The sequence below is a fragment of the Cetorhinus maximus genome, chromosome 12 (genome assembly GCF_964194155.1).
Source record: "Cetorhinus maximus chromosome 12, sCetMax3.hap1.1, whole genome shotgun sequence".
Taxonomy (NCBI): domain Eukaryota; kingdom Metazoa; phylum Chordata; class Chondrichthyes; order Lamniformes; family Cetorhinidae; genus Cetorhinus; species Cetorhinus maximus.
This window is the reverse complement of record NC_135890.1, coordinates 6,837,678-6,863,644: the sequence shown is the minus strand read 5'-3', so window position 1 is coordinate 6,863,644 and position 25,967 is coordinate 6,837,678. Positions and strand designations below refer to the sequence as shown.

Below are 25,967 nucleotides of genomic sequence, written 5' to 3'. Positions count from 1 at the left end.
CCCGCCATCCAAAGAGTTGGTGGCAAACACATCCCTGCGGCCATTAAACGCTCCAACAAGCGTTAATTGGTTGAAAGAAGGACTTCCGTGTCTCACTCGGGAGGAAGCCCTACCTCAGAGAGCTGTCGGCCAATCTGATTGGCCGGCAGCTCCCTAGTCCCTTCAGCTCCAGTGGACAGGGCTAGGGGTGCAAGCAGATCCCAGAGCCTAAATCCTGGGTTTACAGGACCAGGTAGGTTTTGGGGGTCTCAGGGTGGAGAGAGAAGGTGAGGCCGAAGGGGATGAGCAGAGTGGGTTGGGGTGTTTGTGGGGAGGCCGGGATGGGGGGAGGGAGGACCTGCAGCAGCCGGACCTTCTTAGTGGGGTGGGGGGGGAAACGGGACACGATGTTAAAAGCACCCCCCCCACCCCAACTTCCCACCAGAGGCCTCAATACAGTTAATTTCCAGGCTTCCCCCCTGCCCTTGAACTCCTCCTGCAACCTGAAAATTGGTGGGAAAAGGCCCTTATGTGGTCAATAATTGGCCACTTAAGGGCCTCAGCTGGTGCAAGGACAGGCCGGTCAGCCGGCCTAGGCCTCAACCATCCCAGCGTAAAATCGTGTTCAGGTCGGGGTGGGCAGCAATCCAGTTGAAAGACCATCCAAGAAATTTTATGGTCATCCACTACCTACAAACCCTCCAGTGAGGGAACATAAAATTCTGCCCACATAAGCAAATGGAAGAATTGAAGAAACTCCTTCAATATTGCACTGGCTTGTAAACCAAGATTAAGTGTGCAATTTACTGGAATAGAGCTTGAAACTATAACTTTCTGACTCTGAGGCTGACAGTCCTACTGACTGGCATTAGTGATTCGTGAAGCTTGGCTCTTCATCTGTAAATTAGTTGTTTTCCCTTCAAGTTTATATTAATTCTTTTGGTGCCATACTCACCTCCTCCCCACCCACAGTATTATTTGTCAGGTCTTGGTGTCTATTTCTTCACAGTTTTTCCATGAAATTCATGTAAGGCTTCATACAATTCACGAAAGTATAATTAAAGCGACAACACCTCAACACTACTGCTACAAGAAATGATTATAAAAATACAGTAACTATTCTCAATTAGGTTAGCACACCCTTTAAAACAAGTTGGGCACAGACTTAAGAGCCGTGTCACTCAATCTCTCCAGTAAATGTGAAATTAATTTTCACAGGTCCAAATGTTGTTTTTATTGTTGCATCCCCTCTATCTTTGCCAATTAGGTAACTGGTGCTCCTGTAGCTGGGATGCTAGGTACCATATTTTAATTTTTCCCTTCCATTAAAGCTACTATTTCATCTAGCTTCAATCATGCCCACTGAATCTGTAAAATTCTGACAAGCCTCTTTTGATGACTCAGTGACCCTATTCAGTGAGGAGGTGAGAAACACAGTTTAATTCCTAGTTAATGCTTAGCAAATTCAACCCAGATTGATCAATGAACATTTTCCCTCCCTCTCTTGAAGCAAAAGAATCCTCCCTAAAATGAGTTTGGGGATTTAACCAGCTTGATCCAGAGCCATTCATGCTTCAATTTAAATTAGGAATCAGTTAGCAGTCTCACAGAAGAGCCATGCCAGTACTTGGAATCCACTTTACAATGCAAACCAGTAGCAAAAACCTACAAAATCTGTTCACAAGTTCAAAGTAATAAAGGATCAGAAAGGCCATTCGGTCCATCTTATTTCATCTATCCACAAGTTTGGCATTGTTCAGAACCTAGCCTAGGATATAGCTGCCCCAGAATCAAAAGTGGAAACAGTAATCCATCCCAGAGCGGGATATCCCTCATCTTGATACAAGGAAAGAAGGTGCATTTTAAGTAGTTCAATAGCCTCCATTTAAAATAGATTTTGTAGTCATCTTCTAAAATTGAGTAATTTAGGTTCAAGCAGCTGTTTTCACAACTTCTGCAATAGGTTTTTAAAAAAGGTACAGAACTTAATAGCAACCCATTAGCCTAGGAAACATTCAATGATCTATCAATTCTATTTAACAACAAAAACCTGCATTTATATCACACCTTTAACGCAGAAAAAACAAAAATGGGTAGCAAGGCAATGAAGGTGAAATTAGTAGGGGTGACTAAATGATTGTTCATTTTAAGGAGGGTCGTAAAGAGGGAGAGGGGCATGGAAAGGCAGAGATTCGGAGAGGGAATTTCAAAGCTTAGGTCGCTGATGGCTGAAGTCATGGCCATTAATGGTGGGATGAAGAATGGTGGAAATGCACTGAAGAGCAATCTGAGCAACGGATAGATCAGGAAAAGGGGGCTGTAGGACACTGGAAGCTGCAGGGATAAGGAGGAGCAAAATCATGATTGGATTCAAATACAAGAATGAGAATTTTAAATTTGAGGCAACCTGGAGACACTGTAGGTCTGCAAAGATAGGAACATGCTGAAGGTTAGAAGATGTAAATGGGAGGTTCACCAGCACTGCATTGGAATAGTCGAGTCTGGAAGTGACAAAGACATGGGATGAGAGTTCCAGCAAATAGGCTGTGGCAGAGACAAACATGAATGAAGTAATGGAGGTGAAAGTGGGCTGTCTTGATGATGGAGACTAAATAGAGTTAGAAACTGAACTTGGGGTCAAATGGAATACGAAGTCTGTGAACAGTCTGGTTCAGCCTTAATCTGCAATGTAATGCTTCACCATTGCGGTACCCAACGAGGATGCTGCAGGACAATTATTCTCAACTTGTGGTCATACAGTACCTGTTGTTTGTTCCCCCTTCTGGTAAGCATCACAAATTGCATTGTTTCTGAATTTTCAGAGTCCCCTTCTCCTCCTCCTTGGGGTGGAGGTCCTTTCTTCAGCTGACTTTTTAGCTGGAGTGGAATAGCCACATCTAATTGGTGTACTTTGACAGACTCGCCAGTTCGCTGCTGCACAAGAAAAGCATAAGAAATAATTTTGGTGCAAGCACTTTTTAAAATTAAAAAGCAACTTTAAGCTTTGTAGCTTAGAAATAATTTGGCAGTACTGCAAGTTAAAACATCAGCATAAACTTCACACTAGGCAATGATGGCAATGCTATACATTCATATTTACTTAACGCCCTTAACAAATATTCAAATCTCATTCAAAGCAGAGAAGTTATAATTTATGCTCAACAAACAATAATGGTGAGGTTCAAATGAAAGATGGACTAACACAGAAAGCAATTTGGGTCAATTAAGCAAATAGATTAAGAAATGGCCGTTCAAGTTTAATGCAGCTCCAAATACAAAATAACGCACAGTAGAATAGGGAACATAAAAGATAAATTCATGCTAAAGCGTTGTTCATTAGCATAGCTTATAAACCGGATGTGATTGTCGATTCCCTGAAAGCTTACAGTTTATGGCGCTATTACAATCTTGGGATCTTAAGCAGTTCCGCTTCACACAAATATAAGGCTCAACTTGACTCCACAGTGAGTAAGTGTGATATTCTGGAGGAAAGAGTTAGGGCCTGAACCTAATTCCAAGTTTACACAACAAACTTTCAGCATTGGTGTGAAGTGAAAATACTTTGCACCAATGTTATTGTTGCAGTGTTAATACAGCCTATGACTGAGTGCAGGACTGGCGGTCATAGGCTTTGCATTAACAAGTCTGAAATGAAACTGAAGATCAAGAATTTGCCCCCCAAACTGTAATGAATATATAGAATCATCTTTCAGCAAAATCAGCTTTTGCATGTTGAAGTCCTCAATTGTCCCTCCAACTTGAGGATGCTGACTCATGGTACTATACAATTTAAGATGTCATCAATCTTCCAGATTGTGCTCAAAGGCTCATTTGTTAAAGGAAACCCCAGAGATTGTTATTATACCATTTGGTTTTTGGAGGCAAAAGAGTCAAGTCCAATCTGGCATCACTCAACATAGACACACACACTCTTTCCACCAGATGCATTGGATAAGGATAAAGAGCAAAGAGATCATGCATTATTCACTAAGATCACAAGATGAGAAATGATGCCCAGCCCAATTTTAACTCATTAATGCAGGGGGATCTTATTAGATGCAATATCAGCATCTAATTGTTCCTTAAAAGGACCCTAGAGCTTCTTATCCATCACAACGCTTCCTGGAATATACTCCATGTCTTGATTGCTCTTCATATGGAGAAAATTTTCCAGCTATCAGTCCTAAATGTACTATTTACTAACCCGATCCTATGTACATTATTCTATCTTATAGTGTAATTTCAAGTAATGTTCCACTTTACGCTTTCGGATTCCCTTAAACTTCTATACATACCCCTTGAATAACTCCTTTACAGACCGAAAAGTTTAGGTTTATTAAGTTTTTCCCTCATAGCTGAATGCTTTGACATTCAGGATCAGCCCTATGCCTGTCTCTTCTCTGCACTACATTTAGTGTTCTCATGTCATCTTGTCTCAGTGTCTAGAATTGGATTCAGCATTTGAGACGCAGACTGATGCCAGGATTACTTGTATATGGGTCACCAAGTCCAATCATAAAATTTTACAGAATCAATTATAAAAGCTTACAGTTAACAAAAACAGTATTCTTTTCTTCAACAGAAAAAGTTGCATTACACTACATATTTAATAATTGGAAGAAGTCATATTTTTGGAATTATCTGGAATACCGAAGTTACCATCCTTGGCCCATGTTATACTCATCTGCATTCTGCACAGGAAAATTAAAAGTTACACTATCATGGGGACAGTTTTCATATGAATGCTAATAACACGCAGTTTTACTATTCCTCCCCCACCTTTAGTCCCAGGGCTATCCCTGTTTTATCAGACTGTCAATGTGCCATTAAATTATGCATGAACCAGAGCTTATTCAACTTAATGGGAAATAGAATTAACTTATTTAGTGCCAACAAAGTCTTTGGCCCGAACTCCACTCCCCTTGTCAGCTGCTCACTCAATGTCCGAATCGAGAGGGGACCAAGTCTCAAAATCCATGAAGGCCACATATTTTCACCTTCCCAACATTGCCTTAACCTCGCCATCATCACTGCTGATTCATTTACAATGCCTTCGTTACCTCAAGGCTCAATTTCTCCAACACCCTGTTGTTGGCCTTCTGAATTCCACACAACAAACTCCAAAATATCAAAATTCTGCTCGGCCAACACACCCCTGTTCTCTCCAACCAGTTCTGGGTCCCTCAGCATATCTTCATGGTCTTGCCCTCCTCTGCCTCTACAATCTCCTCCAACCCTATGGTGCTCAGGTTTTAGCTTCCTGTGCATCCAGCTCTCTCCTCCATCAGTGTCAAACTCTTTAGTCACTTTTAGTCCATCCCTGAACCCCCTACTTTGCCATTTGTTCTTCTACCCATTAAGGAACTTACTCAAAATCTATCTTCCTCTACTAGGAATCTAGAACTAGGGGGCCACTCCCATTTAAGACATAGATGAAGGGGAATTTCTTATGAGAGAGTCGTCAGTCTTTGGAATTCTCTTCCACAGAGAGCAGTAGAAGCTGGGTCTTTTTTTAATTAGTTCATGGGACGTGGGCGTTACTGGCTAGGCCAGCATTTATTGCCCATCCCTAATTGCCCTGTTTAGAGGGCATTAAAGAGTCAACCACATTTTTGTGGGTCTGGAATCACATGAAGGCCAGATCAGGTAAGAGCTGCAGATTTCCTTCTCTATAGGACATTAGTGAACCAGATGGGTTTTTAACGACAATTGGCAATGGTTTTGTGGTCATCATCAGGCTTTTAACTCCAGAATTTTTTTTTAATTGAATTCAAATTTCATCATCTGCTGTGGTGTTTTCCTTGGAGAAAAGAAGGCTGAGAGGAGACTTGTTAGAGGTATTCAAGATCCTGAGGGGTATGGACAGGGTTAATAGTGAGACACTGTTCCCACTCAAGAGAACATCAAGAAGTAGAGGGCACAGATTCAAAATAATTGGAAAAAGGAGTAAATGTGGTGTGAGGAAAAAGTTTTTCACCTAGAGAGTGGTTGGAGTCTAGAACAAACTTCCTGAAAGGGTGCAGGAGACCTGAAAAGAGAGAATGTGCAAGGTTACAGGGATAAGGCAGGGGAGTAGGACTAGGTGGAATGCTCTTCCAGAGGGTCAGTGCAGATTCGATGGGCTGAGTGGCCTCCTTCTGCACTGTTAAGATACTGTGATACCTTGACAGTAATCAAGTTTGGGCTAATAAATGGCAAGTAACATTACCGCCACAAAAGTGCCAGACAATGACCATCCCCAAAAAGAGAGAATCCAACCATCTTCTCTTGACATTCAATGGCATTACCATCGTTGAATCCCCCCCACTATCAACATCCAGGGGGTTACCATTGATTAGAAACTGAACTGGACCACCCACATAAATACTGTGACTACAAGAGCAGGTCAGCGGCTGGGAATTCTGCGGAGAGTAACTCACCTCCTGACTCCCCAAAGCCTGCCCACCATCTAAAGGCAAAAGTCAGGAGTGTGTTGGAATACTCCCCACTTGCCTGAGTGCGTGCAGCTCCAACAACACTCAAGAAGCTCTACACCATCCATGGCAAAGCAGCCCACTTGACTGGCATGCCATCCAACATCATCACCACCCACTTCTTCCACTACCAACCACGGTTGCAGCAGTATGTACCATCTACAAGATGCATTGCAGCAACTCACCAAGGTTCCTTTGCCAACACCTTCCAAATCAACGACCTCTGCTACCTAGATGGGGGAGGGCAGCAGATGCATGGGAACACCACCACCTGCAAGTTCCCTTCCAAGCCACACATCATCCTAACTTGGAAATATATCACCATTCCTTCACCGTCCTGGAACTCCCTCCCTAACAGCACTGTGCATGTACCTAACACCACATGGACTGCAGCGGTTCGAGATGGCGACTCACTACCACCTTCTCAAGGGCAATTAGGGATGGGCAATAAAAATGTTGGCCTAGCCAGTGACGCCTACAACATGTGAAAGAATAAAAACATTGCCTTGCCCAAATAGCTGCTATTTATGTGTGACAGTCTGACATTTGAGTATGAGCTGGTTATTGCAGACAGCTGCACTACAGGACAATGAAAAGCAACAGGCACAACAGTATTTTTCTCTGCCAACAGATCTCAGAAATTGTGACAGATCAGGGTGAGGTATATATAATTACATTGCACTAAAACTTCATAGGGCTGTGTTTAAAAGTAACAGAGAACTGAGGCCCTCTGGCAAACGTCGCTTGGCATTCTCCCAAACTGCAAACATGTCTGATCCAAAATACCAGAAAATAATAGGGGGACTCTTATTGCCAAGTGTTACATTAACAATAATGGCTAATTCATGCACAGTAATTCATCTTCAAAAATTGAAACAAGGGCTGATTCACACATCCATTGCATAGCTTGGATCATTTGAATTCTTCGTCTGTGAAATAAGGGCATTGTAAGTCCAGCTTAAAAAGTTAGTTTTAGCCATGGAATGGACTACTGTAGATACTTATTTATAAGGCAATCACATACAAGACAGCCCTTATCCAAAAATCCATGATACTTGGACAAGATGAGGATCAAAGTTACAAGGTTGGTATCTAGTATAATAAAGTCCTCACTTCTTGCCAGCCAGCTTCCACAATTACATTTCATTTCTCTTCTAATTTCAGCCTATTGTCAGTCCAATAACCCAATGATTTTTCAGAGTAGCTGGCCATCTGGCATGCACAGAAACCTATTGTCATACTTAAGATTCTCCAAACTGGGCTACAGAAAACCTATCTTGCCCAACTCCAGAATGCTTAGGGACAGGTTGGCAAATGCAAAGGCTTAGTTCGGGGCCATAATTATATGCATATATACAAGGGACTTTAACCACTAAAACATGCAAACTACTCAAAGTCTGTGCAGTTTGTATCACCTTATTGATTAAGGCAAGACTACCCAAACTTTTGTCCTTTTGGGCCAGAGTTGTGTACTATCAGGTCCATTAGGAACCTGTAATTTATTACAGTTCAAGGAATGTGCATAAAAGCTCTCCCAAATTAAGCCACAGTTTAAATTTACTGAATTTCACAAACTGATTTCAGAAGAGCTAATAATCAGCTGGCTAAGGACTGTAGCTGTATATGGCTGAAAGCCCATAGCTTGGACATTTCTTTAGGGCTTGCTTTAGCTTGCAATGTTATTTGGAGCAGGATGAGAAAAAGTTTAGCACCCAATAGCACAGCTGTCCATCCATGATTCATCATGTCCATCCATCATTAATGAGTGAGGCTGGTTGGCCAATCCTAATAATCTGCAACACTGCAGACCCACTTGGCTCAAACAACAGACTACTGAGTCTGCCTTGGAGACTGTTACTGTCTCCCATTGTCAGGAATTTTATCTAGTAGCCATCAACTGGTGATAACTACTTCCCCTTCTCCCCAATTCAACACAAAATGTTAAAGACCTCTCTCTGATACAAATGGACAGATGAATTTTCAGTATTTTCTGCTGTTGTTACCTTAAAACAGGACTTCTTAAAAGTGTTGGTTAAAATTTTCAGTGTATAGTTTCAGGGGCTCGCATCAAGTTGATATGATCTGAATGTTTACATGACAGATTGTAATTTATGTGCATGAAGTACCTGCAGATTCTCGAGCATCATTTTATCCAAAGCTTGAATGAATTCTTCATCTTCTGCACAGGGAAGGTGTTTTAAGCCTCCACCCTTGATCATCACCTCCTGCATAACAAAAATATAAATACTGCTGACTTGAGTATTTTTACTAATTCTGGCATCTAATAACAGACAAAAAAAAAAAATCCTATCCCAAATTTGTATAAACATTCTAGAAATCTAATGTAGAATTTGCTGAAAATACATACTTTTCAGCCTTTTAGCAAAAGTGCCTAAGTTTAAAAAGTCCTTTCTAAAACTGTCAAAGCCTACTCAGTCCATCTTCAGCAATTTTTAAAAATTCATTCATGGGATGTGGGTGTCACTGGTTAGGCCAGCCTTTATTGCCCATCTCTAACTGTCCTTGAGAAGGTGGTGATGAGCTGCCTTCTTCAACCGCTGCAGTCCATGTGGTGTAGGTATACCCACAGTGCTGTTAGGGAGGAAGTTCCAGGACTTTGACCCAGCGACAGTGAAGGGATGGTGAGATATTTCCACCAGGATGGCGAGTGGCTTGAACCTGCAAATTTGTCAGAGGTTTCTCCTGCTTCACAAACATGACCCATAAATAAATATTGCCCCTAATCTGGTGCTTCAGAAGTTTTTTTCTCCTCCTGTACTTCCTCAGATTCTGATGAGGTCTACCATAAAACCTTTATAGGCCCATTTTCACAACCCTAAACACTGGGAAATCTAAAGTATTCCCAAAAACACTGCCTCTTTGCTGAACTGAGTGGTGCATTATAATTACAAAGCTCAACACAGAGACCGAAACAAAAGGAAGCTGTAGTTACGTAGTGCCTTTAGCATAGAGAAATACCCCAAGATGTTTCACAGGGGTGGAAGGGAAACCTGATAGTCAGCAGCTGGGCTGTAGGGCTGAAGGTGGATACAGAGATAGGGTGATACCATCCAGAAATCTAAACACAAGGATGACAATTTTGAGTATGAGCTGTTGGGGGAGCAGAAGCCAATTTAGTTGAACAAGAATATGAGAATATGCGGTCTCCTCTACATTAGAGAGACCAAACGCAAACTGGGCGACCGTTTTGCGGAACACCTGCGGTCTGTCCGCAAGAAAGACCCAAACCTCCCTGTCGCTTGCCATTTTAACACTCCACCCTGTTCTCTTGCCCACATGTCTGTCCTTGGCTTGCTGCATTGTTCCAGTGAAGCCCAACGCAAACTGGAGGAACAGCACCTCATCTTCCGACTAGGCACTTTACAGCCTTCCGGGCTGAATATTGAATTCAACAACTTTAGATCTTAAACTCCCCCCATCCCGTTTCTTCCCCCCACCAGCCCCCCCCGCTTTTTTTTCAATAATTTATATAGATTCTTCTTTCCCCACCTATTTCCATTATTTTTAAATCTAAAACTAAAACCTTGTTAGCCTTTCCACCCCACCCCCACTAGAGCTGTACTTTGAATATCCTGTCCTCCATTCTTAATTAGCACTTTTCTCAGACAAAACACCTCTTTGACCCTTTTGTCTGTGACATCTTTTGATTATCTGCTCATCTCCACAATCACCACACCCTCAATGTCTCTCTCTCCCCCCACCATCCCCCACACTCCCCCCACCCCCCCCCACCACCCCCACAAAACCTTAAACCAATTTATATTTCTCCCTTCTTCTAACTATGCTTCAGTTCTGCCGAAGGGCCATGAAGGCTCGAAACGTTAACTGATTTCTTCTCCGCCGATGCTGCCAGACCTGCTGAGTTTTTCCAGGTAATTCTGTTTTTGTTTTGGATTTCCAGCATCCGCAGTAGCTTTTTGTTTTTAAGAATATGAGAATCCTGGATGAGTCAGACTTGGTGCGGAATAAAATATTGTAGCAGAGATTTGGATGATCTGAAGTATATAGAGGGTTTAAGGATGGGAAGTCATCCAGGAAAGCAATGGAGTAATCAAGCCTGGAGATGGCAAAAAGCATGAGGGTTTCAATGGCAGATGAGCCGAGGTAGAGGCAGAGATGTTAGGGGTGGAACTAAGCGATCTTTGCAATGTGGAGGATATGGAAAACTCAGCTAGTGGTCAAACAGGATGCTGAGCTGTGAACAGTCTGGTTCATCAGACTGAGTATACAGCAGGATGGAAAGGGGCAGGGCAAATGTGTGGCAAAGGAACACAATTTTACTGGGGGCTGAAGTTGGTGGTCTCAATCTTCTCAAAGTTCAGCTGGAGAAAGTTAATGGACAAGGACTTCAGTAGAAGAGAGCAGTGGGAGGACTGAGAAAGATAACAGAAGCTGCAGCCAGATGCCATCAGTGTACCTGTGGAAGCTGATCCTATATCCGTGGATGTTGTTGCCAAGGGACAGAATGAATAATGAAGAGAGGAGTCAAGGATGGAAGGTTCTAAGGTCGGAGCGGTGATGGGAAGAGAAGCAATTGTTAGAGATGCTCTGACTTCAATCACCTCGGTAAGAATGGAGCTAACAAGGGCAATCCCGTTAAGCTGCACAATGCAGGAAAGGCAAAGGCATTCAGGAGGGAAGGTATGATCACTCCAACAAAAGCTCCAGGGAAATAGAGGAGAACATCAAAGAATAATGTATCATGACCATAATAACAGAAAGTGCCACACGTAACTTTGGTTAGGGCTGTTTCAGTGCTTTGGGAATGGGTTAGAGGGATTCAAGCAAGGAGTTTCAGAGACACAGGTACAGATCTGGAAAAATGAAACATATTCAAGGATCTTGAACAGGAAAATAGTGAATGCACAGGAGCCAACGACATGCTTTTTTGTGGAGGGTCTAACGATGGCAGTTTTGAAAGGACAGGTGCAGTGCCTAAAGAAATGGGTTTGTTTATATGTCAGCTAGCAATAGCTGGACCACCAGCTGACAAGTCCCTGGGTCCTGATGGACTTCATCCTACGGTTTTAAAAGAAGTGGCTAGGGAAATAGCTAATGTGCTGGTTTTAATTTTCCAAAATTCCCTAGATTTGGGGAAGGCTCCATTAGATTGGAAAATATCACATGTAACTCCTTTATTCGAAAAGGGAGATAGAAAGCAGGAAACTACAGGCTAGTTAGCTTAACATCTGTCACAGGGAAAATGTTAGAACTTATTATTAAAGACATTATAGCAGGGCACTTAGAAAAATTCAAGGTAATCAGGCCAGGTCAACATGGTTTTTGTGAAAGGGAAATCATGTTTCACCAACTAATTGGAGTTCTTTGAGGAAGTAACATATGCTGTGGATAAAGGGGAACCAGTGGATGTGCTGTACTTAAATTTCCAGAAGGCATTTGATAAATGCCACATCAAAGGTTATGAAAAATAAAAGCTCATGGTGTAGGGGATAACATATTGGCATAGATAGAAGCTTGGCTAGCTAACAGGAAACAGAGAGTAGGCATAAAAGGGTCTTTTTCTGGTTGGCAAGATGTAACGAGTGGTGTGTCACAGGGAACAGTGCTGGGGCCTCAACTGTTTACAATTTATATAAATGACTTGGATGAAGGGACTGAAGGTATGGTTGCTAAATTTGCTGATGACACAAAGATGAGTGGGAAAGTAAATTGTGAAGAGGACATAAGGAGGCTACAAATGGACATATATAGGTTAAGTAAGTGGGCAAAGATCTGGTAAATGGAGTATAACATGGGAAAAGGTGAAATTGTCCATTTTGGCAGAAAATTAAAAATGATGTTTATTATCTAAATGGTGAGAGATTGCAGAGCTCTGAGATCCAGAGGGTTCTAGGTGTCCTTGCGCATGAATCACAAAAGGTTAGTATGCAGGTACAGCAAGTAATTAGGAAAGTTAACAGAATGTTATTGTGTATTGCGAAGGGAATTGAATACAAAAGTAGGGAGGTTATGCTTCATTCATATGAGACCACAGCTGGTGTACTGTGTACCGTATTGGTGCCCTTATTTAAAGACGGATGTAAATGCACTGGAAGCAGTTCAGAGAAGGTTTACTTAACTAATACCTGGAATGGACAAGTTGTCTTATAAGGAATGGTTAGACAGGCTAGGCTTGTATCCACTGGAGTTTAGAAGAGTAAGGGGCAACTTGATTGAAACATAAAAGATCCTGAGGGATCTTGACAAGGCGGATGTGAAAAGGGTGTTTATTCTTGTGGGAGAATCTAGAAATAGGGATCATTATTTAAAATAAAGGGTCACCCATTTAGGATAGAGATGAGGTGAAATTTTTTCTCTCAGAGGGTCGTGAGTCTTTGGAACTCTCTTCCTCAAAGGCGGTGGAAGCAGAGTCTTTGAATATTTTTAAGGCAGAGGTAGATAGATTCTTGATAAGCAAGGGAGTGAAAGGTTATAAGTGGTAAGTAGGAATGTGGAGTTAAGGTTACAATCAGATCAGCTATGGTCTTATTAAATGCCAGAACAGGCTCAAGGGGCTGAGTGGCCTACTCCTGCTCCTAATGCGTATATATGTAACGGGGCCAGGAAGGCAAGTTGGTGATCAGTGGTTTGGTAAGGAAGGGGTCAAGAGAGCAGCAGGTTCCGTTCATAGAAGGCATGAAGGGAGACTGGAGAGAAACTAGAGTTTTATAGAAATTGAGAACTAGGGGAATGGGTGTTGGGCAAGGGGAAAGACAGAAAAAACAGCTGAACAGGTGACATCTAGGTTGGTCACTCAGAAATCCAGAAGCTCTTCACAGTTGTTGGAGGAGAGTATGGTTGGGAAAGGATGAAGTGTTTAACAAGGCAGTTGCAGGCAAAGGGACACGGCCTGGGATTATATTACTTTTTAAAAAAACTAGTGGACAGGTTTGGCAAAGGAGAGCAAGAGAGCTTGATGGGATTGAGCCAATTCTGGCAAAGGATAGCTAAACCAGCTATTTAACTAAAGATTCACATCAATCTGACAGTAGATTGTATCAAAACCCTAATGCAGTGGTATTCACTATGCAGGCCTCAGGCCATCTTTCCTGCGGGCAGGAAGAGAGGGGATCAAATTGAATCCACACAATGGTGGTGGGGGTTCACACTTGCTGGAGAGCCACTGAGGGCCCTGCATTGCCTGCTTTGGGGAAGGCCTGCCATGAAGCCAGTTGTAACGATGGTAGCTGCCGACAATGTACCCACCAGATGCCCAGGATCAGCAAGGTACCTAGCCACAGCTGAGTGAGGATGGGATGGGGATCACTGGGAGGGGTCATAGGCTGGGGGATTTGAAAGAAAGGACAGGATAAATCTGATAGGTTCTGCCCATCATTGTCAAAATAAATGTAAGATGTGGTATTTATATGGTTTTACTGTTACTAATAATCTTTCATAATCAATTTTGTATTTTACATGACAAGATACCATTTTGAAGAAATAAATGGCAGTGAATCTAAGCATTTTTTAAGTTCTACTTGCGACCTGATTAAAATTTTCCAATTTCCCAATTGGCCCTAACTATTTTTCCACTAAATCTCACTGCCCTAAAAACTGTCTCAGTGCAATGTCACAAATTTATCACATTAAAGGGAAAAAAAAAATGACGGAATACACACAAACTTTCCTTGGGATCATTTTCTGCACCAGTATTAAGCGCCACAAAGAAAAAACTATATATAAAGAATGAGAGGGTGGAATGATTAAAAATGTCACACCCTCACCACTGCTTTTATACTGTACAGCTGGGATGAAAGTGCACATTTTGTATTTGTTAAATGGTGCAGCTTCAGGTGTATTGGCCCCAATTATTTAGATTTCATTGGTAAATATACACACCCATAAATAAATACGTCTATGTATCCACTTGTCTTTCCATGTCAATTACATGGCATCTTGGATGAATCAAATCCCCATGATGACAAAGGAGGGTTATATTTTTCTACTTTTATTTACATGGTCTATTACTCAAGCTTCACATCATGGTTAGCTTCTGACTTAGGTGCTGTTTACATAGGTTAAGTGAGTGGGGAAAAACTTTGGCAGATGGAGTATAATATGGGCAAGTGCGAACTTGCCCATTTTGTCAGGAAGAATGGAAAAGCAGTATAAAGAATACAGTATATTTGAATGGAGAGAGACTGCAGAACTCTATAGCACAGGGATCTGGGTGTCCTGGTGCCTGAATCACAAAAAATTAGTATGAAGGTGCAGCAAGTGAATAGGGAGACAAGTGGAGGTTGGGTCATTGAATCTGTTCAAGGCTGAGTTAGATATTGATTGACAAGGGAGTCGAAGAGTATAGGGGGTAGACAGGAAAGTGCAGTTGAGGCCACAATTACATCAGTCCTGATCTTATCGAACGGCAGAACAGCCTCGGGGAGGCTGAATGGCCTACTCCTGCTCTTAATTATTAAGCTCTTCTGTGGTCAGAAACAACAGAAATTACAACCAATGTGTTAATAATAAAATAAAAAATTGCGTCAGGTTGATGAGAATTCTGGAGTTGGCACAAATACAATATCATTATCTTTTTATTCTTATACACTGTAGAGTACAAAGCCAGCACAAGCATGGAGTGCTGGATTTCTTTTTCTGTGCTGCATCATTCTGTGATGTGCTATCAGAAAACCCAAAACTCTTTGGATTTGCTGCCTCTCCTTTAAACGTTCAAGCAACTGTTGTAAGTCACTCAGCTTATCCACACCTTTCAGTGTTGAATGATTGTATCCTCCCATTCCTCGTTTTTCCTCTGAAAATGTATCAAATTACCCTTCTCCACCTTAAGTTCTGCCTTGCTGTTCATTCTGCAAATCTAGACTTTCGTTTTTATAGCACTTTTCACTTCCAGACATCTCAAAGCACTTTACAGAAATGAAGTCTGTTTTGAAATGCAGTCACCGTTGAAATGCTGCAGCCAATTTGCACACAGCAATCTCCAGCAAACAGCAATGCAATAAAGACCAGATAACTTGTTTCCGCGATGTTGATTGAGAGATAAATATTGTCCAAAACACTGGAGGTGTTCTCTTGCTCATCATTGAAAATAGTGCCATGCGATCTTTTACATCCAGAGCAGGCAGAAGAGGCCTTGGTTTAATGTCTCATCTGAAAGATGGCACCTCTAACAGTGCAGCATTCCCTCAGTACTGCAATGGAGTGTCAGCCTTGAATGTTGTGCTCAAGCCCTAGAGTGGGACTTGAACCCAGAAACTTGAGTCAGAAGGTGTGAGTGCTACCAACTGAGCCATGGCTGATAGTTTTACTTGTGTATAGTTAGCAAATTTCAACATCATGTGCCCAAGTTGAAGTTGGCTATGCCATACACATACAGAGAACAAATTGGACCCAGGACCAATTCCTGGAATACAACACATTCAACCCTTCTCCAATTCAAGCAACATCATCAAGCCTTACCTTTTGCTCCCTGCCTGTTAACAAAGCTAAGGTGCCAGATTACCATAGGCTTGAATTTTTGCAGCAGGCCTCCTGTTCAACACTGTACCAAATGTTTTCTACAAGTCCTTGTGCAGTACAGCAGAATTGTCCCAGGTTTGCACAAAGTGCAGTAGCGGGCGGGAAATGGGGCATTTTACCCACCGGCCACAATGGCGATTTTCCGCGTTATATCGTCCTATTCCCGGCACGTCTGCCTCATTAATAATGCATTCCCGGGAAACACACCAGGTCGCTGGTGGGACGGCCTCTGATTTGCCACCCCACTGTCACCTCAGGCTTTCAGTAATCCGGGTGCCATATTTAAAGTGCACCCCTGCACAGAGCTAGTTCTCTCTAAGGCATTGGATGCTGCTAGAAAGTCATGGCTGCCGAAGGGAGGAAACACTGCCCCCAAATTTAGTGATGCCTCCCTCGGGCACCTGCTGGATGCTGTAGAGACCCCCTGTGAAGTCCTCTACCCCTCTATGGGAAAAGGCCAGCAAGCATGGTGACAAATCTAGCACGGGAGGTGGTGGCAGCGGTGGTCAGTGCCAAAGCCCTGCAAAAGCGGACAGCCACCCAGTGCCGAAAGAGGATGAATGATCTCCTCCATTCCGTCAGGATAAGTCACTTTTCTTATCACTCTCAATTCACACACTCACAAGGCCATCACACATCCACAGGCATCTCACTCATTGCCATGGGGCATCACCATTCACTCTCTCCCACGCACTTTCATCTGCCCTGTGGATCATATCCTCATCCCGTCCATGGCACCACTCACCACTCAAATATGCCAGGCATCCTTATCATCTGACCTTGCAGGTGTCCTGCTTACACTCTCTCCACCTGTCTTCCTGCAGGACAAGCTGGCATACAACTAAAGGGAAAGGTTGCAGATTGGTGGAGGAATGCCTAATATCAAGGTCCTCACAGGCTTTGAAAATAGAGTCATTCAGCTGGCCGGTGACAATCTGGACTGTCCCTCTGCTGATGGTGAGGTCGGCAGTGCTCAACAAAGTGATGATTCAGCAGTACAACATCCATCAGACAACCATGCTGTGAGTAAGTCCCCCTGTTCCGCAGTCCCCTGCTATGCACCAATTATCGCTCCTTGCTTTCACAGTCACATCTGGGATGTCCACGAGCCAGGTCCTCGACTCAAGACCCAAAGGCACGTCAGAAGAAGAATCCGATGATACCCTAAGTGAAGACCCATCACAGCCCTCACCCACACTCTCCACCAGCGCAGAAAGCCACTCGGCGGGATCTCATTCCAGAATAGCCCCGGGGATCACAATCTGGTGAGCACATCGCACTGTCTGATCCACAGCAGGCGGAGGCAGGGACTTCCCATTTTTCCAGCACTTGGAGGACTGCTGGAGGCCAGAAATCTGCTGGGTCCGAGTCAGTTGAGGAGCCTCTGGACTCGGTCATACCTCAGTTGTTGGCACTGCAAAGGCAAGCTCGGGAACGTCAGGAAGGGATATCCGCAGCACATCTCAGATGGCAAGGCACAATGGAAGAGTCTGTCGCCTTCAGTCGGAGGTGATAGCGCCGGCATGCCAATGTACCGAGGTCAACACTGGTAGGATGGCGGCTGCCATGGAGACCTTGGTCCAGGACATTGGTCCTGCACTGCTGCACAGGCTGTACTCCATCGCTGATGCCATAATTGGCCTCCAACAGTGTGTATGCAAGAGGGGTGCGGGGCAGCTCGATCTCACTCCAGTTTCCCCTTCTCCTCAAGGAGTCAGCCAGGGGCCCTCAGGCTACCTTAGGGAGGAGGATCAGCAGGTGCACATCCCAAGGCCATCCACCCAGGTGACTCTGGGAGTTTCCGATCCATCGGAACCCCCTCATCCTGTGACCCCAGCAGCTCCAGCTTCACAGGCTAAGGAGGGTGCCACTGCCACACAACAGGACCCTGAAAGCAGGCCAGGGCCCTCCAGGTCTTTGACCTCCAGAGGACGCCCACCAAGGTCATTACAGAAAGGGCATAGTAGTCAGCAGGCTGCCTCCACCTCTGCTGTGGATGTCGAGGGGACACCAAAACGTAGCAGCAGGGTTAGGAACGTTAAGAAAGTGTAGTCTCACCACATGGGCACAGACGTTAATCACTTGTACATAATGTCAGCTATTGTAAATAAACTCCCAACAATGTCACCGTCTATGGCTCCTTGTTATGATGAGCAGTGTTCGTGTCAGTCTGAAGTGGAAGCCTGGTTCCTGCACAAGATAAAGGCAGGTGTCGCAGTCCTGGGCTTCCTCCCGTTGCTTTATGCAACCTTCCCAGCATACTGATGGTGTGCCTTCACAGTCACTGGACTCATCAGTCATGCCTGCACCTTGATGGGGCTTATCATTGCTGCCAGAGTGACCTGGGCCAGAGTTCCATCATTTTATGTGTGCGCTCTCAGCACCTTTGAGGTGCGGCTGGCCCTCCATCCCATCAGCATCTGTGTCTGCTGACAGTGTGGTCCTGAAGGGTTCGGCTCACAAAGGATTCCATAGGACCAGGAGAAGTTAAAAGTTTCGCCGCTGCATCTCCATGATGATCCTGCTCACTGAACACAAGTGAGCTGCCATCAGCCAGACAGGAGTCAGGCATTCACATAAGCTATGTGAAGATCAATGGAGTGTCCCCACTACATGTCATCATCCTCCTCCTGGGTTGTAGGGACAGTGGGCATTCGCTGCGTCTCCATGATTGGAGCCTTACCACAGAGGGTATGTGCACTGCAATCAGCCAGACAGGAATCAAACGTTCGCAGATGCAATGTGAGGATCTATGAAGTGTCTTCACTGCATGTCATCATCATCCTCCATGAATCCAGCCGCTAAGAGGGCCTCCTGGGCACACCTGCCTTGTCTGGACAACGTGATGGCTTCATCGCCATTATCCTCGCCTTCGAGGACCTCATCACCCTCATCCCCGTCCTCCTCATGGGAGATGTGCAGCTCCTCCATCTCCTCCTCAGGCAGCTCCTCCCTCCGTTGCAGTGCCAAGTTGTGTAGGGCGCAGCAGGCGACGATGGTGCGTGACACCCTCTGTGGACTATATTGCAGGGCTCCATAGATCGGTCCAGGCACAGGAGCCCATTTTCAACATCCCAATAGCTTGCTCCACCGAAGTATGACTTGCAGCATGAGCCTTGTTGTACCTTCTATCTACTGCATTCTGAGGCTGTGGCATGGGCATCATCAGCCACGTACTCTGAGGGTAGCCCTTGTCCCTGGGGAGCCAAAGCTGCAGCCACTGTGGACCCTGGAAGACGTAAGGGATCTGAAACCTATTGACAATGTAGAAGTCGTGGGCACTTACTGGGAATCGTGCACAGGCCTGTAGGATGCGTTTTCTGTGGTCGCTGACCAGCTGAACATTCAGCAAGTGGAAGCCCTTGTGGTTCACATAACTGCGCTGCTTGTTGTCACAGAGATCTAAGAACCACATGATTGTAGTCGATGGTACCCTGCACATGTGGAAAATCAGAGATCTGTGCAAATTCCTGTGCTCTAGCTTCCTGGCTTGCCTGACCTGGTCAAAATGCACAAAGCTGTATGCCTTGCGTATATGGCACCCGTGGCCTCCTGGACGTACTTGTGTGTGGAGGCTTGCAAGATCCTGCAGAGGTCACCCGTGGAGCTCTGGAAGGAGCCACTGATGTAAAAATTGCCCAGTCGTCCAATTATTCTGCAGCCCCCTAAAACACTCATCAATTTGCAGTCTGTACCTGAGGAGTAAAAGGTTCAGGAGCATTTTCATGCCTCTGCGTTGCTTGAGTGGGCAGATAAGCTAGAGGCCTGACTCCAAGCATGTCAACGTAGCTTCGCCAGAACTGTCTCAGATGTGGAAGAATGCTCACTTTATACAAGATTTCCCTAATGTGTGGCTGCTCCCGCACTCTGCCCCACTAACATGTGCTTGTGCACTACCATCAGACTGTGCTGCACTGCCCCCATCACCCTCTCCACCTTGTCCCGACCGCAGTGCAGCCCTTGCCCCAGCCAGGAAAAAGCAACTTTCCTGTGCCCTTGCCTGAATGTGCGCAGCCTCTTCCTTGAAGTTGAATGGGGGACCCTCGCGAGCGCTGTGCAACGTTAGTGTGCACTCACCTGAGTTCCCCTCAAAGTTCAGCTCGCAAGGTGCACGCCTTTCAAATGCTGTTATGAATCACATCTTTCTGAAGTCACGCCAACAAGGGAGGTAAATTTGATGTGGAGGGATGATTCTGGCAGGCAGGCGAGAGATGATGAGATGCAAATGCATTGAAATCATGTTCCCGATATTGGACGGCAGGAACGGAAGCCTGCCATTGACGGGCGGAGTAGACAATGGCTAGCTGATTTCACAATGAGGTGAAACCAATTTTTGGCCTTCCCACCATGTTGTGCCCCCTCACCTGTCATGACGCCCGCCGCCAACGGGGGCAGAAAATTCCGGCCTACATGTGCTACATATCCTCCGTGTATTCAAGCAACCAAAACTAAATCAGTTGCTTTTGGTGAAAGTGGTCACAATTGTAGCAGCTTGGGAAAGAACGAGCAAGTATTTCAGACTGTTCTAACTGGGTTCACTAATTACACTTACATTGTTATCCTCATCCGTTTCATTTTCCTTATTGGAGTCTGTCAGGTAATCTGTGTTTTCCTCCTCCTCTTCATCATCTTCTTCATTCTCAGAAGCATCCTAAAATAAAAAACATACTTTCCTCAAAAAAAATTGTCAAAGGGTAGTCTCAGCTAGCTGCCATAACTAGATTATGGGAATTTAAAGGGTTGTCTCTTTTAATAAAAATAGATCAAACATTTTGGCTAGTTTAACCTAGCATCATCTCTATTTCATACACAAGCATGCTGGAGAAAAAAAAAGAAACTTCTCTTCTGTTGAATGATTTATAGCTATATGTTCAAATAAATAATTATACAAGATGATAAGAAAACAGCTAATTCAGCCTATTTATTCTTTGGATGAAACATGCCTATTCAAGACCCTATTCACTTATTCTCCAGAGGTAAAGGCCATAGAGTCATTTATGGCGCAGGCAGTGTTCTTTGGCCCATCACGTTTATGCCAGTTCTCCGTACAGCTTTCCAGGCAGTCCCATTCCCCTGCTCTATCCCAGTAGCCTGCAAGTTTATTACCTTCAAGTGCCCATCCGACTTTCTTTTGAAATCATTCATCATCTCTGCTTCCACCACCATCATTGGCAGAGATTGCTGCATAAACAAATTCTTCCTAACATTCCCCCCTGCATCTATTGCCTAAATCCAAAAACTTGCCACAATCTTCTGCATCTCAATCTCCCCTTAATCTTCTCTGCTCCACGAGAACAAGCCCAACTTCTACAACCTTGTAGCTAAAGTCTCCTCTCTCTGGGACTATTTTGGTAAATCTCCTCTGCACTCACTCATTCTTCCTAAAGTGGTGACCAGGACCAGTTGCAATACTCTAGTTTGGCCTAACCAGAGCTTTATAAAGGTATTGTCAAGTTTCTTCTGCAGTATTTCCCCCTGCCAAAAAATACTCAGTGAATCTTACATCCTACATGTCACATTGTAAATTAGTTGCCTTCTTTTAAAAGGCTATTTCCAAGGTTGCAGCTCAGAAACCATCACTTTCCATAATATTTGATCCAAAACAGATATAATCCAATTTATTTTTTAAAAAGGGCGCGAATCAACACAGTACTAAATAACAAAATCGGCATTCTAAGCAACACGAAAGAAAGTAATTTAATAAGTCCTGAAAACAGGACAAGATCAGAGGCTCAACAGATCTCTGGATGATGCCACTACTGCATAGCCTGTAATGTTGTTCACAACTTATTTTAAACAAAACATCTTGCTCCCACATGGGGAAAACATCAGCATGTGTGCGGTGCTTATCGTACTTTTCAAGCTTACATATGATTTGTTCCTGAACTCCTCATGGCTAGCCATTCTGCAAGTGGCCTGCACAGCACCCAAAACTGGCACAGATTACATTAAAGCAGCTTCAAGAAGGCCACTGTTTCAGCAAGCCAGTTGAGGCTCAAAACTCATCTGGGGTTGTGTCAACATCTGCCAGATTTTTTAAAAGAGACAAGCAGGTAACACTGCTGCTCAATAAGACATCACATTAGCGAGCTGGGCTCGAGGGTTAACATGTCTGGTTTATATTTCCATAGGTAGCACAAAATAAAACAAAAAATGTATTTGAGCTTTGAGCTAACTATGTAAATAATCCAGTAACAGGGAACTTTGTGCTAAAAATGATTTTCATTTGAATTAATGGGTGCTTCAGTTGGTGGCACTGTCACCTTTGAGGCAGAAGGTTGTGGGTTCAATCCCACTCCAGGACCTGAGCACAGAAGTCAAGGCCGACACTCCAATGCAGTACTGAGGGAGTCTGCACTGTCAGAGGTGCCATCTTTCAGATGAGACATTAAACAGGAGGTCCAGTCTGCCCTCTCAGGTGGATGTAAAAATCCCATGGCAGTATTCTGAAGAGGAGCAGGGGAGTTCTCCCCAGTGTCCTGGTCAATATTTATCCCTCAACTAACATCACATAAACAAATTATCTGGTCATTATCACAAGACTGTTTGTGGGAGTTTGCTGTGCGCAAATTTCAAATTACTAGTGACTACTCTTCAAAACTAATTGACTGTAAAGCTGTTAGCGATGTTCGGTGATTATGAAAAGTGCTTTATAAATGCAGTCTTTCTTTTTTTCAGCAAGTTTGAATTCAGAGCAATAGGTTACATCATCTTAATACCTCTCAAACATCTAAAGTACTTCACGTTAATTAATTTCATAAGCGTACTAAATTGTTTTATCGACAAATGTTGCAAATTCTCATACACTAATGAGATCAATGGTCAATTAACCTATTTTTGATCGATTTGGTTAAGGAATACTGGCAGGACACCATGCTTTTCAAATTGTGCCCCAGCACTTATCCTTGTGGCACTCCACTAGTTACAGGTTGCCATTTTGAAAATGTCCCCTTTATCCCAACTCTCTGTCTTCTATTAGTTAGCCAATCCACTACCCATGCTAATATACTAGCCCCAACACCATGGGCTCTTATCTTATTAAGTAGCTTTATGTGAGGTACCTTATTAAAGTCCTTGTGGAAATCCAAATGTATTACAGCTACTGGTTCCCCTTTATCTATCCTACTTGTTACTTCCTCAAAGAATTCTAATAAATTTGTCAAGCATGATTTCCCCTTCATGAAGCCATGCTGACTCTACTTGATTATATTATGCATTTCTAAAGGCTCTGCTACTTTTATAATAGATTCTAACATTTTCCCAATGACAGATGTTAAGCTAACTGGCCTATATTTACCTGTTTTTTTTTGTCTGCCTCCCTTTTTGAATAAGAGTGTACATTGGCAGTTTTGCAATCCTCTGGGACTTTTCCAGAATCAAAGGATTCTTGGAAGATTACTACCAGTGCAGCCACTATCTCCGTAGCTGATTCCTTTAATATCCTAGGGTGCAACTCATCAGGCCCGTGAAGACTGATGCAAAGTATTTATTCAACTCCTCTGCCATTTCCTGGTTCCCCATCATTATTTCCCCAGCCTCATTCTCTAAGGGGCCTATGTTCACTTTGGCCTCTCTCTTCCTTTTTGTATATTTAAAGAAGCTCTTACTGTCCATTTTTATATTATTGCTAGCTTGCCCTCAAAGTTTATTTACTCCCTCTTTATTTTTTTTTGGTCATCTTTTGTTGGTTTTTAAAACTTTCCCAATCCTCTGGCTTGCCACTAATCTTTGCCACATTGTTTTTTTTTTAAACTGATACTATCCTTAACATCCTTGGTTAACCATGGTTGGTTTATCCCCTCCATAGAATTCTTCTTCCTCACTGGGATATATCTTTGTTGTGAGTCATGAACTATTTTCTTAAGCATCTGCCATTGTTCATCAACCGTTTTTTCTGCTAAACTCCTTTCCCAGTCCACTCCAGCCAACTCTGCCCTCATTCCTTTGTAATTACCCTTATTTAAGTTTAGCACAGTTGTTTCTGATCCAGGTTTCTCACTCTCAAACTGAATGCTAAATTCTACCATGTTATGGTCACTGTTGCTCTGATCTTTTACTCTGAGATCATTTTTTAAACCTGCCTCATTACACATTACCAGATCCAAAATAGCCCCATCCCTGGTTGGGCCCATAACACATTGTTCTAGGAAACTCCCCCAAATACACTCTTATGAATTCTTGCTTAGCGCCATAGTGTCAAAGAGGTCTACAGCACAGAAAAAGGCCCTTTGGCCCATCAAGTCTGCACCGGTAGGACAAGTACCTAAATATTCTAATCCCATTTTCCAGCACTAGGCCCAGGGCCTTGTATGCCATGGCAACGCAAGTGCACATCCGAATACTTCTTAAATGTTATGAGGGTTTCTGCCTCTACTACCCTTTCAGGAAGTGAGTTCCTGATTCCCACCACCCTCTGGGTGAAAAAATTCTTGCACACATCCCCTCTAAACCTCTTGCCCCTTACCTTAAATCTATGTCCCCTGGTTATTGATCCCTCCACCAAGGGGAAAAGTTCCTTCCTGTCTACCCTATCTATGCCCTTCATCATTTTATACACCTCAGTCATGTCCCCCCTCAATCTCCTCTGCTCCAGGGAAAATAACCCCTGTCTATCCAATCTCTCCTCATAACTAAAACTCTCCAGCCCAAGCAACATCCTAGTAAATCTCCTCTGCACTCTCTCTAGTGCAATCACATCTTTCCTATAATGCGGATTCCAGAACTGCACGCAATGCTCTAGCTGTGGCCTAACCAGCGTTTTATACAGTTCCAGCATAACCTCCCTGCTCTTATATTCTATGCCTTGGATAATAAAGGCAAGTATCCCATATGCCTTCTTAACCACCTTATCTACCTGTCCCGCTACCTTTAGGGGCCGATGGGCGTGCACACCAAGGTCCCTCTGATCCTCGGTACTTCCCAGGGTCCTACCATTCATGGTGTATTCCCGTGCCTTGTTTGTCCTTGTTTGCTTGTGGCTGTCTCTGCCAATTTGATTTTCCCAATCTACATGAAGATTAAAGTCACCCATGATTAATGTACAGCCTTTTTTTCATGCCCTCATTATCTCCTGATTTATTCTCTGCACTACACTATAGCTACTGTTAGGGGGCCTATAGACTACTCCCACCTGTGTCTTCTTCCCCTTGTTATTTCTTACCTCCACCCATATGGATTCGACATCTTCGGATCCAAGATCATTTCTTGCTATTGTACTTATTCCATCTCATGCTAACAAAGTTATTCCACCACCCTTTCCTTCCTGTCTGTCCTTTTGAAAAGTCGCATACCCCTGAATATTTAATTCCCAGCTTTGATCTCCTTGTAGCCATGTCTCCGTAATGGCTATAAGATCGAACCCATTAACCTCTATTTGTGCCATTAATTCATTTACCTTGTTCCGAATACTGTGTGCATTTAAGTAAAGAGCCATTCAATTTGCCTTTATACCATATTTTCCCCTCCTTTGACCCTATTTGCTGCTTTTTTTTTAATGTTTGTACACTCTGTCCCTTCCTGTCACACTCTTGGCATCATTACCTAAATAGCTGCCCTGCAATGCTGCCATATCCTTTGCTTTTTATGCCTACATATCCCCTCTCCAGAACCCCCATTTAATTTTAAGCCCACTCTACAGCCCTAGTTATTCGATTCGCCAGGACATAGGTCCCAGCATGATTCAAGCGAAGCCCGTCCCACTAGAACAGCTCCCTTCTACCCCAGTACTGGTGCCAGTGCCCCATGAACTGAAACCCATTCCTCCCACACCAATCTTTGAGCCACACATTTAACTCCTTGACTTTATTTACCCTACACCAGTTTTCCTATGGCTCAGGTAGTAATCCTGCGATTATTATCCGGGAGGTTCTGTTTTAACTGGAAGGGGCAACTGATATGACACCTTCCAACTTCTCCTTTTTATTAAGTAAAAAAAAAGGTCACAATATAGAGGATGATTTAATAACTGCTTATTATTTCTTTTTAAGCTAATGCGCAATGTGTCAGCATTAAAATAAC

The 25,967-nt window shown here is 43.6% G+C and overlaps 1 protein-coding gene across 1 annotated transcript in view; it reads right to left on the bottom strand.

Annotated features, from left to right (window-relative positions):
• Positions 1–25,967, bottom strand: part of upf2 (UPF2 regulator of nonsense mediated mRNA decay) — a 137,977-nt gene that overhangs the window by 32,208 nt on the left and 79,802 nt on the right. The window contains exons 19-21 of the mRNA XM_078552963.1: positions 20,503–20,601; positions 8,579–8,677; positions 2,743–2,913 (exon numbers count right to left, since the gene is read on the bottom strand). Of these exons, the coding sequence (XP_078409089.1) occupies positions 2,743–2,913; positions 8,579–8,677; positions 20,503–20,601 (369 nt within the window). The remainder of the gene's footprint in view (positions 1–2,742; positions 2,914–8,578; positions 8,678–20,502; positions 20,602–25,967) is intronic.